The 16,841-nt window shown below is 36.8% G+C and overlaps 3 protein-coding genes across 3 annotated transcripts in view; all 3 read left to right on the top strand.

Annotated features, from left to right (window-relative positions):
* The first annotated feature begins 316 nt into the window (after positions 1-316).
* Positions 317-1,834, top strand: LOC116306025 (QRFP-like peptide receptor). Its single transcript, XM_031716052.2, has one exon. The coding sequence runs from the start codon at positions 514-516 to the stop codon at positions 1,588-1,590; it is 1,077 nt and encodes a 358-aa protein (XP_031571912.1). The 5' UTR covers positions 317-513; the 3' UTR covers positions 1,591-1,834.
* Positions 1,835-5,072: 3,238 nt separating this feature from the next.
* LOC148909727 (uncharacterized) lies at positions 5,073-5,804 on the top strand. Its single transcript, XM_089032164.1, has one exon. It carries the CDS (start codon positions 5,073-5,075, stop codon positions 5,802-5,804), a length of 732 nt encoding a protein of 243 aa, XP_088888290.1.
* Positions 5,805-8,889: 3,085 nt separating this feature from the next.
* The window catches only part of LOC116306024 (gamma-aminobutyric acid receptor subunit alpha-6-like), an 8,515-nt gene continuing 563 nt past the window's right edge, over positions 8,890-16,841 (top strand). Inside the window, exons 1-8 of the mRNA XM_089033162.1 lie at positions 8,890-9,220; positions 11,632-11,732; positions 11,995-12,062; positions 12,289-12,509; positions 12,796-12,878; positions 13,186-13,314; positions 13,788-14,002; positions 15,272-15,406. Coding sequence (XP_088889288.1) covers positions 9,147-9,220; positions 11,632-11,732; positions 11,995-12,062; positions 12,289-12,509; positions 12,796-12,878; positions 13,186-13,314; positions 13,788-14,002; positions 15,272-15,406 — 1,026 coding nt within the window. The 5' untranslated portion in view covers positions 8,890-9,146. The remainder of the gene's footprint in view (positions 9,221-11,631; positions 11,733-11,994; positions 12,063-12,288; positions 12,510-12,795; positions 12,879-13,185; positions 13,315-13,787; positions 14,003-15,271; positions 15,407-16,841) is intronic.

Raw genomic sequence — 16,841 nt, 5'->3', positions numbered from 1 at the left:
TTCTATATGGGGTACGAAGAAGTCGAACTCGAAAAAATTTCATAGTTTGAGTGCGGCTTCTTTAGTGCGGAAGTTACAAGGGTTTTTCCATGTCAGATACTAATTTTGTGACGTATGAGCAGGCATATGGTTATTTGTTGTTCCTTGTAATTCGAAACACCGGCTTCTATGTGAAAACTAATTTGCTATAATTTCTATAAGAGCAATGGGGAAAACAATGACGTGTTTCAAATTTGATTTATCTGTGCCAGTAATGTTTTGTATAATATTTGAATATTCCTCTTACGTCACAGCATTTGCATATGGCATAGAAAAGCATTTATAACTTCAAGAAGCCGCTCAAAGTATAATTTTTTTTCCGGGTTATTCTACAGTCTTACCCCATGTAGAATCAATACAGTGAATATTGTCAGAAAGGTGATAGGCACCCTCAAGTTAACTGGGAGCTTAACTATTGAAACCGTACGATTCAATTCAAGAACTTCCTAAGCTAGTACTTGATGATTTTGCATTATGTGTTCAGTGTTTGCTAACAACACAAACGAAACTTGCCTCCGAAATGAATCGATCGTCAGTGCCCCACAATGTATTAGCCTTGTTAAAACCTACGAGGGACTTAAAGTGGTACTTCTGTTTTTCTATATTGTGGTGATGGTCCTAGCAATTCTCGGTAACACTTTGGTCATCTATATCGTGTACTCCAACAAACCCATGAGAACCTCTACAAACATCTTTATTGTCAACATGGCCTTCTGTGATCTTGGGATACCATTTTTTGTTCTTCCAAAGAGAATGTCCGAGTTGTTTGTTGGAAAATATGTGTGGCTGATACCTGGAGATGTTGGACTTGCTCTCTGTAAACTGCTACCTTTTGTGCACGATGTTTTTATTGTCTGTTCTGTCTTCAGCCTGCTTCTCATCACATTTGATCGATTCTGTGCTGTGTTGCTACCACACAAGCGTCACTTATTGTCCAAAAAGGTTGTCCTCATTTCGATAACTTTTGCCTGGGTTCTTTCTATCGGCATTTGTGCTATCATTCTAAAAGCTTTCCTCGTTTATGACGTGAATGGGAAAAGGTTGTGCAATTCATTTTGGTATACTCAATCATACATGGCATATTTTATTACCATGATATGCTTTAATATTTTCATTCCCATAGTACTGGTAACAATAGCTTATTCAGCTATTTTCTACAAACTCAAACATCATGTTCTTACCATTGGCGACTCCTTTTCGAACCGCCAAAGACAACAAGAACACCTGCGTCAGAAAAAGATTATCAAGATGGCCTTTGCTATCGTCTGTGCCTTTGCAGTGTGCTGGTTACCATACGCAGTTGTAGTATTTATCAGAATCTCATTCATTTTTTCATCGCCATCGCCGTTTGCTTCTTGTAGTTTTTGGATAGCTTCCTCAATTTCCTATTATTTCATGATTCTCATCTCAGTGACCAACCCAGCAATATGTTTCACATTTGGCACATCATTTCGAGAGGAACTGTGTAAAATTATTCGGCGGGTTTTTGGATGTTGTTTCACTAGAAGAGTTGAGGTGGTGGACATGGCTATGTCAGAAGTCAGATTATAGCAACGAAAACACGGACGGAACGAAAAACAACAACAACAACAAAAGCAACTAAAAAGAAAAGAAAAAAAAAAAAAAAAGAAAAGAAAAAAAAGAAAGAAAGAAAGAAAGAAAGAAAGAAAGAAAGAAAGAAAGAAAGAAAGGGAAGAATGCAATGAAATGCAATGCAAACCAGGACTGATAAAACCAGGACTGATAAAACCAGGACCGATAAAACCAGGACTGATAAAACCAGGACTGATAAAACCAGGACCTGATAAAACCAGGACTGATAAAACCAGGACTGATAAAACCAGGACTGATAAAACCAGGACTGATAAAACCAGGACTGATAAAACCAGGACTGATAAAACCAGGACCGATAAAACCAGGAACCGATAAAAACCAGGACTGACAAAAACCTGGACTGATAAAACCAGGACTGATAAAACCAGGACTGATAAAACCAGGTCTGATAAAACCAGGACTGATAAAACCAGGACTGATAAAACCATGACTGATAAAACCAGGACTGATAAAACCAGGACTGATAAAACCAGGACTGATAAAACCAGGACTGATAAAACCAGGACTGATAAAACCAGGACTGATAAAACCAGGACTGATAAAACAAGGACTGATAAAACCAGGACTGATAAAACCAGGACTGATAAAACCAGGACTGATAAAACCAGGACTGATAAAAACCAGGACCTGATAAAACCAGGACTGATAAAACCAGGACTGATAAACCAGGACTGATAAAACCAGGACTGATAAAACCAGGACTGATAAAACCAGGACTGATAAAACCAGGACTGATAAAACCAGGACTGATAAAACCAGGACTGATAAAACCAGGACTGATAAAACCAGGACTGATAAAACCAGGACTGATAAAACCAGGACGGATAAAACCAGGACTGATAAAACCAGGACTGATAAAACCAGGACCGATAAAACCAGGACTGATAAAACCAGGACTGATAAAACCAGGACTGATAAAACCAGGACTGATAAAACCAGGACTGATAAAACCAGGACTGATAAAACCAGGACTGATAAAACCAGGACTGATAAAACCAGGACTGATAAAACCAGGACTGATAAAACCAGGACTGATAAAACCAGGACTGATAAAACCAGGACTGATAAAACCAGGACTGATAAACCAGGACTGATAAAACCAGGACTGATAAAACCAGGACTGATAAAACCAGGACTGATAAAACCAGGACTGATAAAACCAGGACTGATAAACCAGGACTGATAAAACCAGGACTGATAAAACCAGGACTGATAAAACCAGGACTGATAAAACCAGGACTGATAAAACCAGGACTGATAAAACCAGGACTGATAAAACCAGGACTGATAAAACCAGGACTGATAAAACCAGGACTGATAAAACCAGGACTGATAAAACCAGGACTGATAAAACCAGGACTGATAAAACCAGGACTGATAAAACCAGGACTGATAAAACCAGGACTGATAAAACCAGGACTGATAAAACCAGGACTGATAAAACCAGGACTGATAAAACCAGGACTGATAAAACCAGGACTGATAAAACCAGGACTGATAAAACCAGGACTGATAAAACCAGGACTGATAAAACCAGGACTGATAAAACCAGGACTGATAAAACCAGGACTGATAAAACCAGGACTGATAAAACCAGGACTGATAAAACCAGGACTGATAAAACCAGGACTGATAAAACCAGGACTGATAAAACCAGGACTGATAAACCAGGACTGATAAAACCAGGACTGATAAAACCAGGACTGATAAAACCAGGACTGATAAAACCAGGACTGATAAAACCAGGACTGATAAAACCAGGACTGATAAAACCAGGACTGATAAAACCAGGACTGATAAACCAGGACTGATAAAACCAGGACTGATAGAAACCAGGACTGATAAAACCAGGACTGATAAACCAGGACTGATAAAACCAGGACTGATAAAACCAGGACTGATAAAACAGGACTGATAAAACCAGGACTGATAAAACCAGGACTGATAAAACCAGGACTGATAAAACCAGGACTGATAAAACCAGGACTGATAAAACCAGGACTGATAAAACCAGGACTGATAAAACCAGGACTGATAAAACCAGGACTGATAAAACCAGGACTGATAAAACCAGGACTGATAAAACCAGGACTGATAAAAAACCAGGACTGATAAAACCAGGACTGATAAACCAGGACTGATAAAACCAGGACTGATAAAACCAGGACTGATAAAACCAGGACTGATAAAAGCTGACATCTACATATTACTGCTATGAGGGCCGAAGTGCCTATTATCATGTTTAGTTTAATTTAGAAGATTCTAGAAAGTTCCATGTAAATTATATAGAATGTGTTAGTGAGTCTTAGAAATTTCCATTTTCATTGTAAACATATATTATTTTTTTCCCGTCTGGTATCCGTGTTTTCTGATTGGCTGTTTGAGCGAGCGGTATTTTGTCAGTATCTGCCCGCGCTCGCGGTCCGGTATCCTTTGCCTTGAAACAACAAAACAAAACGATGACAAAAACAAGTAAAAAAATACGGGAAAAAAATAAATAAGCTATTTACCGTTCTATAGCCGGTCCGGATAGGCAAAAACTGTGCCCTCACTCTTGATAAAGGACTATTTTTAAAGCTGTTTTTTAACTGTTTAAAAACAGCTGCTGGGTCTACGTGTTTTCTCGAACCTTAACATTTAACACTTATTGATTGGGACCGAGGGAAAAAGTGTGTTTTGTGGTCCCGAGACGGCGATGTTACACGAGGCGAACCCGATGGCAACATCGCCGTCCGGAGGGACCACAAAACGCACTGCTTTCCCGAGGTTCCAGTAAATAAGTGTTTTGTAAGTGTTAAAAAAAAGCAGTTATTTGATTTTTTTGATTATTTGATTTCGAAAAACTTTGAAAAACTGGAAAATTACTTCCGGGGAAATTTCTGGGAAAATTACTTTCCGTATTGTTATTACCGGTCAACAACAAATTGTTGCCCGCTCAAAGCCGTTGCCAGGAAGACATATACACCTATTTCAAAAAACGTTGTCGGTTGGATATCTGAAATCAGAAATCTGAGACCGATTGGAATTGTGGGGGACTGAGTGTTTTCTCGTCAAAATTCAATATACAATTACCCAGATAGTTTGCCAGCGCAGGTCATCGCTCAAAGTTAGTATATCAAGATATTAACTTTTTCCGAACTACTTCTTAAAACCACAAACAATTTACAGCTTACAACCCACAATTCCTTTCAGTCTCAGATTTGAGATCTCCGATCGATAACGTTTTTTGAAATAGGTGCATATTTATTTATGGAATGTAGGACAATGAATGATAAATCAGATTTGTAGTTTGTTTATTTAGTAAAGTGCGTACAGTGTGAAATGCTATTTGCAATTGTAATTAGTTGTACGGTACTACGGAGACTATAACGAACTGCATCAGAGATATTCAAGGATGGATGACATGCAGCAAATTGAAAATGAATGATGGGAAGACAGAGTTCATGATCATTGGCACGCGACAGCAACTGTCCAAGCAATCAATTGAGCAGCTCACTGTTGGTAATTCTTCAATCAAGCCCTCATCTTCTGTTAGGAATCTTGGAACTATCTTTGACACTAACTTATCTTTAGACAAGCAGATAGCAAGCACATGCAAATCTTCTTTTTATTATCTATATAACATTAGGAAGATCAGGAAATTCCTATCTCCTGATTTTTGCGCCACTCTAGTCAATGCTTTTATAACTTGCCGCATAGATTACTGTAATAGCTTATACTATGGGCTACCTGCTTATCAAGTAGCTAAACTGCAACGCATACAGAATGCTGCCGCTCGTTTAGTGTCTTTAACTCCACGCTTTTCGCATATTACTCCTGTCTTGGCTGATCTCCACTGGCTACCAGTGAGATTTAGAATACGTTTTAAGATACTTATTTTCGCTTTTAAGGCTATTCATGGTCTCGCTCCTAGTTACTTATCTGATTTAATTTCTATCAAAAAGCAGTCTGGTCATAATCTTAGGTCCAATAATGAGCTTTTATTAGCACCTCCACCGACTAAACTTCGACCTACTCTTGGTGGTAGGACTTTTTCATACTCTGCGCCAGTAGAATGGAACACTTTACCATCTAGTATTAGGCATATTACATCATTACCTTCTTTTAAAGAACACTTAAAGACATATTTTTATAGAAAATCCTTTATTTAGTTGTTTTTGCAATTCCCATTGATTAAATTAGCTTTTATGTTTCTAGTTATTGTGTATTGTTTCTGTATTCAGCGCAGATGAACATCTTGTGCTAATCTGCGCTTTATAAATGTAATTTATTATTATATATAAGTTGGATGAATTGAATGAGTTACCATCGAAGGTATCTCTTAGCCTGCTTCTTTCCAAAATTTATCAGTTCCAGTACAAATCTATTGTAGTACTTTAAAATCTAGCTAATAAACGAGATACCCCTCCTCTGAATGCTACTGTGTATTATTTTCTTGATACATTAATATATATTTTGTATGCGGTTCACTGCAGTGTGATTAGAATACAATGAAACTTGTTCACGTTCACTCGATACCCTCTCGCTCAATCAGAGTACGAGAAAGATGGACTTTGATAGTTGGTACATAACATTGCAAAATCTTTGACGTCAGAGGGTAACAGTTTACTGCTACACGCCAATGGTTATCGGTGATCTCGTTGCAAGTGAACAGCACGTGATAGAAGGTGGCGTGACGATATGCATGACGTCAGTGATTGCTAAAAGCTTTGCTATTTGTACCAGTCCCTTTCAAAGCGAGTATAAATACGAGTGCCCCCGACAAGAAGCTCATTGAACTTTAAAACAATTTTAAAATATTTTTTCAAGTATTAGAATGTTTTTTTAGTTTTCTAAATAAATATCAGTATTATACTTTGAAGCTTGTATGTCTCATTGTTTTTACCAGAGCATTTATCTTCTTATTTTCTTCGCGGTAGAAATACGGTTCATATAAAAACATAAGACTCTTCATATGGATAACCAAACATAGTAAAAGTAAGCTTAAGATTATATTTTTTTGCTCAGCTTTTTTAACCAGTTTTCAAGTCTGTCTTAGTATTATGGTGTTGATTTGTCCTTCAAAAGATCAGAAATTTCCAAAATTTGGATTTCAATGAAAGACATTCAAGGCTAATTTCATAAACCTGATATCTTATTAGATTAGCTGAAGTTATCTTTCGTTTTTCAAGTAAAATTAACCAGGAATTCGAAGCGTAAAAATGTCAGCCAGGCGAAACTTTGTCTAATAATTTTTCATAAAAACTAGTCAGCCCTAGGGAGGCTGGTGGTGGGTTGCTACTGCACTGCTACACTGCTACACCGCTACACTGCCACACTGCCACACTGCCACACTGCCACACTGCCACACTGCCACACTGCCACACTGCCACACTGCCACACTGCCACACTGCCACACTGCCACACTGCCACACTGCCACACTGCCACACTGCCACACTGCCACACTGCCACACTGCCACACTGCCACACTGCCACACTGCCACACTGCCACACTGCCACACTGCCACACTGCCACACTGCCACACTGCCACACTGCCACACTGCCACACTGCCACACTGCCACACTGCCACACTGCCACACTGCCACACTGCCACACTGCCACACTGCCACACTGCCACACTGCCACACTGCCACACTGCCACACTGCTACGAAAAAGGCAGCTAAAAGTGCTGTTGCTACTCCTCACTTTTTGGTAGCAAAATAGAAGACCTTTTGTGAGTTGTATTCGTAAAATCATTTGTCAGTTTTGATGCATTTAGTTAGCTAAATAAAGTTCTTATTTCGTAAACTGACTTCTAAATCAATTGCTATATAAAAAAACACTTAATGTATGGTCCCTTAGTTAATTTGGTTCGGCTTCGCCTCGGGGAAACATCAAGACTTAAACATTAAGTGTATAGTGCAACCACTACAGACAAGATAAATAATAAAATACTATTGCTCAAATGAAAAGAAAGTAAAAAATATAGAAATATTGAAAAAGGGGGTAAAAAGGGAAACTGAATTAATTAGCAGTTTGATATACTCAGATCCTGCTAAACGACAAAAACTCAAGTCAGGGATGTCAGAAATAATGCCGGTAATGAAGGTGTTCGGTCATGCCCCCGGCATTACGCTCACGAGTGACGTCAAAACAATGATACGAGTCAATATAAATGTATACAATAAAATATCATCTACCATTCTCGGATATATTTCTTAATACAAAAGAAATACTCCCTTCGAAGAAAACCCTAGAGATGTTTCCGTAATTTGTCAGGGACTAACTTAACGATTAACGCACTTATCAACGAATGGGTTGTATGACAAAAGCCATCGAATTATGAATGCGAATAACCTCGAGTAGACACGTAAGAATAGCCCTTGCCTTCAATAGTCGACTAATGCCAACTGAAGGTGAATTAAATTGCATTACGCTTGTTTCAGATGTCAACAGCTTCGCTATCCACAAGACGAACAAGCTGGGGAAAGTTTTCGATCCTTTAATTTTCTAAAGTGAATCATTCGATTGCCTTCGCTGCGAATCCACCTACGTATTAATTAAATACACCTATTTCAAAAAAATGTTGTGGTCAGAGATTTTTGTACGAACAATCGCATTCTTATCTCAAAAGTCATGCTTCATTCTTTTTTTTTTTGAATTTAGCCCGTTTTAAGTAGTTTTTCTCTACCAGTCTTATTTCTTACTGGTGGGGGAAAAAATCCTTAAAACGGGCTGAATTCAAAAAATAACCACACAGAGCCAAAGAAGTCTTATTTCTCAATGATCGGGTAAAATTTCGATTCATTGACTCGAAGTGATGTCTTTACTTGTCACCATAAAGAAGAATGAAAGCTACTCAACAACTCACCCACACAAACACAAACACCAACACAAACACACACGAATAAATCTCAGAGTAAACTATGCTGTTACTTAGTAACTTATCACAGAACTCGGAAATGTTAAACTTAATGATACGCCTTCCACCTATTATTTGTTTGCACATGTTTCTCAAACAAAGAAATAAAAAGTCTTCTTAATTCAACATTCGTCAAATATCAAATTATATTTTAATTAAAAAAGATAAGAAGTGAAAAAAAAATTAAGCAAAACCACTGAAAAATATCCAAAAATACCTTGGCCACGAAACACTTAGTACTTTGGAATGTTAATTTCTATTTAGCTAATAAACATAAATACTCGGTAATTCAAGGTATTGAGTATCAAACATTGCCAGAATATGTGATGGAGCAATGTGATGTGTGTAACATGAAATAGGAATTAATATTTTTTTTCAAAGCCAAACATCGCATGGTACAATGCATTCCTATTATTCATTTACCCTGTGGGAGAAAAACAACTGTTTGGAGACGACTTTACTGACAAATCAATGTTCATTGTCTATGACTCTTGGATTTATATTCAAAACTGTGATGCTAGCTCTTTGAAAAACTGGCATATGGTATAAGCTTCTTTTTCATTGGCAAGAATTATTTAACGTTTCAGAATGAAGGGGATTTCTGTGGCGATATGGTTGCAGTGGTTAATAACGTTTGCCCTTAACGGAACAAATCTTGCTTGGTAAGTATTCTAAATGCTTAAGATGTTTATTCCAAATAATGGTCTTCTGTTTACAGTTATACGAACCGGAATCTCTTTCACACCTATCAAATATCAAAAGCTATCGCATCCATCATCTAAGGCTAACATCATCCACAAAAGTGATATATTTAGTGTTAAAAAAACTACTTTCTGGGTACCAATATTATGGTTTTGTGTGTCAACGTTATGTTTAAAAATAGACACAATAGAAGTGGAATAAGATAAAGATTGCGATCTAGCAAAACATATACAGTTTGTTAAAAGCTAGAAATGCTGATTTCTTAGTTTTAATTTCATTTTTTTTTTCGTTGAATCTTATTTTATTTGTTCGTTATTCTTTATCAATTTATTTTTATTTTATATTATTATTGTATTTTACATTGTATTTTATGCGATACTTTTAAATTTTAATTTTTTGCATTCTGTATATTTCAATTCTATTTATTCTTTATTCTATATTGTTTTATTTGAAGTCAATTTTACATTTCAAATTATTAAATCATATTATATTTTCATTTATTTTATTTCGTTTTCTTCTATTCTATGAATGCGATAAAAATATCGTGTTCAGTAACAGTTTTCATGTACAGTCAGTTGACCAGTGGATTGCTCTCACACATTGATTCTATTTATTTTCAATTTCACCTTCACATGGGAGAAAATAATTAGCGCCAGGTACAACAAGATTATAGATTTACCGCTAATAGGAAATTCAGAATTGATTGAGTAATCTACGGCATTCTTTACTTACTATATCCTTAATAAATGAATATTTTGTTCTCTTTTTTCCTGTGACCTCCGATGGCATCACTACCAAACCTACAGAATAATTTTCATAGTTCATTTTTGTTGGCACAATAAGTATAACATCATTATTTTGCGTCCCTCAAACGAGTTAAAACAGTTGAATCATATATTAAAAAAATAATTTCAAGAAAATGATTTTGGAATCATTTGTGTCAATTAAATATGGACACGGCGAAATGTCTTTACTTGATTCAAGGTTTCAATATATATATATATATATAGTTTCTAAGTCACTTTACGATCACGAGTATAATGATTTCAATTATCATAGTTTGGAATTTATTTTCTGTAGAGATTTTGAATGAATATATACACTCTATACGGTTCAATATGATCGTTTCTTAGCTTCCACTTGCTGAATTCGTAGCATGGTATCGAGCTCATAATCAAATAAAAACTATACACTCCACCAAATCTAAGATTCTGTACATTTTAATGTAGCGATTTTGAACGGTAAAAACTACATAAAAACTATATTCACTTCACCAAATCTCAGATTCTGTACATTTGATTGTAACGATTTTGAACGGTAAAAACTATATAAAAACTATATTCACTTCACCAAATCTCAGATTCTGTTTACATTTTAATTTAGCGATTTTGAACGGTAAAAAACTATATAAAAACTATATCCACTTCACCAAATCTCAGATTCTGTACATTTTAATGTAGCGATTTTGAACGGTAAAAACTTTATAAAAACTATATTCACTTCACCAAATCTCAGATTCTGTACATTTTAATGTAGTGATTTTGAACGGTAAAAACTATATAAAAACTATATTCACTTCACCAAATCTCAGATTCTGTACGTTTTAATGTAGCGATTTTGAACGGTAAAAACTACATAACAACTATATTCATTTCACCAAATCTCAGATTCTGTACATTTTAATGTAGCGATTTTGAACGGTAAAAACTATATAAAATCTAACGGTCGTTTCTGAGCAGTAACTGATGACTAGCCTATATCCCAAAATTTTCAAAATGACTAAGGTCAAACTGAGCCAAACCTAGTTAAAATGACATAAGCAAAGACTGCCTTATATGTTATCCATTGTTTTGAATGCCTTCCGCGGCTGATGTGAAGTTCGACGTTTGATCCAGTCTAAGAATGTATTACCGCCGTTTGCATTGCTACGCGCCCACCTCAGACAAAAATCGCGAAGTGCACATTGCAATAGACTGCCGTCAATCAAACACTTTGACGTCATTTAAACGCATTTGGATCGACCCTGTGAGTGTGGCTCATAATACTTGTAAAAAAATCGACAAGTTTTGGCGCCTTTTGAATCACACACGCGTGTAAATGACGTCAACGTGTTTGATTGACGGCAGTCTAATGCAAAGTGCACGTCGCGATTTTTGTCTGGGGTGGCCGCGTAGCAATGCAAACGACGGTAAGATGCACTTTAAAGCCATAATCGCGAAGAAATACATTAAGAATGGCGTACTCCCGCCCCACCTCCAATACTGTTAATTGTTTTAAGTTCAACAGGTAGGCTGTCTCAATCTCTCTAAGTTTCCTCATCTTCATCTATACGTACCCAATTATCTAATTTGGTTTTCATTATTATTTGCAGTACTTTCGTTGAACCAAAGCACACTGGCCATGGAAATACTACAATGAGCCTTAAAGAATATCTGGCAAATTATTATGACAAGACCTCCAAACCCTACTGCAGTAAATGTCTATCATTAATGCCTTTAAGAGTCACTTTATCAGCAAATTAATTACAATTTATATCTGCTAAAGTAAATAGACCGTAAAAGTCATAAAAAAGTCTTTTAGTCATTACATACTCTAAAGATAATAAAAGAAAAAATATCTAGAGAAATACACTTCAAATATCATTTCTGGAAAGCAATTGCAACTACAAATATCCCATGAAATTGTAGGCTCTAGGAATAGTCTTACAGTATTTGAATTTTTTGTTTAATTTCAGGTAAGAAAAATGTGGTTATGCTTGATTTATATATTCTGTCTTTCGGGAAAATAGAAGAGGCAAACATGGTAAGTTGTTTCTTCTTTCCACTTCAGTTAACCAACCAACCAACCAACCAACCAACCAACCAACCAACCAACCAACCAACCAACCAACCAACCAACCAACCAACCAACCAACCAACCAACCAACCAACCAACCAACCAACCAACCAACCAACCAACCAACCAACCAACCAACCAACCAACCGACCGACAGCGGAATATTGTTGATTTTGGTAGTTTTGATTTTCAGGAATTTACAGTTTTCATGTTTTTACGTCAATCATGGAGGGATCCGCGCCTGGCTGGCCTCGTCAACAAGACAACCGTCCTATCACGTAACCATATTTTACTTCTTTGGCTTCCTGATACGTTTTGCAGCAATGCCAAGGATTCAGATCTTAAGAATCCAGACACTGAAGTGCATAGTGCTCTGACATTGTTTCCTAATGGAGATATATTCTACAGTAGGGAGTACGTCAACTATTCACAAAAAGATTATGTACTTACATGCAATAATAATTGACCATTCATTTCATTCTTTGTTATTAATTCTTTATTAATTCATTTTTTAATTCCTTAATTCCATCATCCATCTATCAATCCATTCATCCATCCATGCATCCATGCATCCATGCATCATCCCATTAATAATTCATCAACTCATTTTCATTGATTTATTTTCATTTATTTTCCATTCATTTTCATCATTTTCATCATTTCATTCATTTTTTATAATCTGATTCCTTTTCTTTGTTAGGTCACGTGTTACATCATCTTGTAATATGAACCTTAAGGATTTTCCAATGGATACCCAACACTGCGTGATGACATTCGAAAGTTGTAAGTCAATATCTCTTGAGGAAAGCTAGCAGTTACAGTGCAGGCAAGCAGGCAAGCAGGCAAGCAGGCAAGCAGGCAAGCAGGCAAGCAGGCAAGCAGGCAAGCAGGCAAGCAGGCAAGCAGGCAAGCAGGCAAGCAGGCAAGCAGGCAAGCAGGCAAGCAGGCAAGCAGGCAAGCAGGCAAGCAGGCAAGCAGGCAAGCAGGCAAGCAGGCAAGCAGGCAAGCAGGCAAGCAGGCAAGCAGGCAAGCAGGCAGACTATAACAATATGCAAAGACAATCGTCTAAAGCTCGAACTTGTATTATAAGTTGGATATACAGACAAAGACATCGAACTGGTTTGGAAGAAAAACACCATAGAAATAGAGAACAAGGAGGTGGCTCAATTTTCCGTCAGTAAAGTCAAACTGAGCAGTGATTTGATAAAATACACACTAGGTGAGTAACTGAGATGTTCGGTGGGCTACTATCTTTAGTTTGTGCTTTATTTCAAGAATCTGTTACAAATATCCGTTTCTTGTAGGTGAGTCGCGTTTTTTATGAGTACATCCAAAAACCCGCCTATATTATTAAGCAATGTGTTGTGATTCAACTAATTTCTCTCGAGTTGTCAACTAATTTCTCTCGAATCTCCACATGCTTTATAAGTGCATACCGCACGCGCGCGCCTTTTCGCAAATGACGTCCTAAGAAAAAGGCAACCCCTGAAGAGGACAGCGCGCACTTGAAAAGTTGTATTGACAACATATGCTCGTGTCATCTTTCTGGCGTCACAAAAAATGCCTAAGCAGCCAATACTACTATTATAAAAGCTAGTAAGTGTCACTGTCCATATAACGCAGCTTACATTATAGAAAAAAAAGGGAATCGAAGAACGGAACTATTTCATCGTATTTTGTTTTCATATTTAGGTAATTTCACTCGTTTGCAAGCCATATTTCTCCTGGATCGTCGCGTTGGTTATTACGTCATTCAGATCTACGTCCCGTGTATCTTCCTAGTCATGCTGAGTTGGATTGTATTTTGGATGGGAACAGAAGAGACTGGCAACCGCCTGACTGTAGGAATCACTACTATTCTTACGATTGTGTTTTTACTGGGTTATACCAACAGCTCGCTACCAAAGGTAACTAGTAGAGGCACGGTTACTTTACATATAGACGACGGCTGAGATCAAAGCTCAAAATTACCGTCAAAATTACCGTCACGGTCATGGTACGTCACACTGACCAAATGTGTTTCATAGTCAAATTAAGTCCTTTCTATATATTAGATGCTTGGTATGTAGGCTACGACATGTCACGTAGTTACGTACCATATGTTTTCCATAGTTAAATTTAGTACGCACCATATTGATGGGTTGCAAGCGTTCCCAAGTGAGTTAAAAGACAAAAACATGGCGGCCATTGTGGTACCGTTAACAATGGATGCTAATGAGAAATATTTTGTTAAATGGTACCAACATGGCCGCGATGAAGTAACGTGCGAAATAGAGGATATTACATGGGCGCGTGGAGATACGAAATTTTTCTTCGAGTGTTGAAAAGATCTCTTTAAGTGAGCGCAGCGAACGAGTGAGAGATTTTCAACACGAGGAGGTCATTCTGTAGAATGACTTTCATCAGCTGAGTGAAAGCCAGCAATCGCTTGTATCTCCGTATCTAAAACTTCTTTTAGCTAGAACTGTGGCTGAGATATAAAGTTTTTGTTGCTCTTTCGTTTTATGGAAATTTTGTTTTATATAAGTTTTGGGAACATTTTCGATTACGTAGGTGTAAGCCAAGAATATCCCTCCACTCAAAAGGAGTGAGGAAATAGCCCGATCAACCAGAGCTATTTGAGAACTAAGTGGAGCCTAGAAGAGAAAAGAACATCCAAAATGCCAATTTCGGCTTACTTAAGGTGGTTGACTACTCTGTTTTCAACATTCGATTTGAGCCCTTGATGTGCGCGCGCTCAAAAACCGAATAATCTTCACGATTTTTTTGAAGAACCAACCATACACGCTTTGAACTTCAAGAGGGCAAAACCCTAAAATTTTGCACGGGGATCTCTCTCTATTTTTTGTTATTTTACAGAATAACAGGTAATATCCCATTATTTTTCAAAGTTTAAGGCAATTCTGTTTGTTAGAACAATGTAAAAAATCGTTCTGTTTGTTTTGTGCACAATTTTTGCGATAATTTGCACACCATAGAACCTGAACAAAAAGAGCTTTTCTATTGTCTACTTTTTTATCGCTGCGCTCACTCTGAGATCTTTTTAACACGAGAAGATAAATTTCGTATCTCCAAGCGCCCATGTGATATCCTCTATTTCTTGCATCGAAAATAATAGTGCAAATGGATCGTTTAATAAGATATATTAACATTTATATACAATCTTTATTCATCAGGTCAGCTACGCAAAGGGAATTGATTGGTACTTGATGGTATCTTTCATCTTTATCTTCATGAGTCTGATCGAGTGTATTGTAGTCGATAAGTGTTACAAACTCAACAGAAGAAATATCAGGAACTCTGCAAGAAAGGTAACAGTTTTTCGTTTATCTTTCACAAATGTTCGTGCCTGAATTATAAATTTTATGAAATTCAAAACCAATCTAAACTAAGAAGCATATTTTAAAACCCTTAGGTTACTGGAGACCATCAGGGGTATGCTTTTCTTAAAGTGCAAATGAACCCTCCGACAATATTTTCAGTACTGATTCTACATGAAGTAAATAGTTGAATGGTAAAAACGCTATTGCCATTAATTCACATCTACTGATTTGTGGTTAAGGCTCTGGCATTGTTTCAAATTAAAAAATCGTTTCCAAATAATATTCTTTTCTGAATCTTTATTATATGTACGATGGCCGAGGAATGCCTTCCGATTTCCGATTTTTTTACGATTTTTTGTTTTTACAATTTTTGTACAATTTTTTTTGTACAACTTTTTTAAATTAAAAAAATTTTTTTTAAAAATATTTTTTTTAAAGTGTACAGGTGAGCAGCACGAATGAACAACTGATCCTTCCTTAGGTTTTGTAAAAATTTTTTTTACTCCGACGCGTTTCGTCTGTAAGCAACAGACTTCTTCATGGAGTTTACAAATGAGTATTATTACAACAGTTTATATGGACTATTAACAGGAAATTGCAAAACATACAAACATGTTGTAGCAGGAAAGCACGTAAAATAGGCTAGGAAATAGTAGAATTTCCTAATTAATGTTATTCTATACTTTTTGGGGCACATGGTTAGCGCTAACCTAAACGCTAACATTAATTAGGAAATTCTGCTATTGCCTAGTGAGCTTCAATTATTATTCGCATAAGAGTAAGGGATTGTCTCCCGATTCAACAGCCTATCCCAATCTGGAGGCATTAATACTAACTTACTAACAAATCACCCATGATTATAAGCTGCACGGCTGCTACTAGCGCCTAAATACGCAGCCTGTAAAGTCCTCCACTGGTTATGATTGTGAAGCGCATTGAGACCATGTAAAGATGCGCTATATAAGAACCCCGTTATCTTTTATATATATCTATTTTCTCTAATCCGTATACACCTAATTGAAAAAACGTAGTCGGGTTCGAGAAGGTCATATCGTTGAAGCTAAGACCGAAAAAGACCGGATTTTGGGTACTCCGAAATGTGTATTATATTTTCATATAGACATGTAAAAATGCACAGTAGAGCAATGTCCGTCGACCTAGATTAATGAAATGTGCAATACGCATGAAATTAGCATAATTGTTTGTCTTTCCATTCTCCCCTTCTGTCTTAGTTTTGATGATACAACCTTTTTTGAATCCAACAACGTTTTTTTCAATTAGGTGTACTCCAGGCATGAATATTCTTAAAACAGAACCGTGATGGAGAGAGGAAGTAAAGTGCGCACCTTCAGCTCCCTGGAAGATTATGAAATAGCTGAAAGAACACTGACATTCAATAAGACATTAACTTTTTCATACCTTA

The sequence above is a fragment of the Actinia tenebrosa genome, unplaced genomic scaffold (assembly GCF_029948245.1).
Source record: "Actinia tenebrosa isolate PJP-AT-01 unplaced genomic scaffold, QUT_ActTen_1.0 PGA_scaffold1__47_contigs__length_23844297, whole genome shotgun sequence".
Lineage (NCBI taxonomy): Eukaryota > Metazoa > Cnidaria > Anthozoa > Actiniaria > Actiniidae > Actinia > Actinia tenebrosa.
This window is presented reverse-complemented; position numbering and strand designations above follow the sequence as displayed.

What these genes read in the sequence shown, in the direction of transcription:
- LOC116306025 (XM_031716052.2), top strand. Translation starts at nt 514, where the DNA reads ATGTGTTCAGTGTTTGCTAACAACACAAACGAAACTTGCCTCCGAAAT.
- LOC148909727 (XM_089032164.1), top strand. Translation starts at nt 5,073, where the DNA reads ATGAATGATGGGAAGACAGAGTTCATGATCATTGGCACGCGACAGCAA.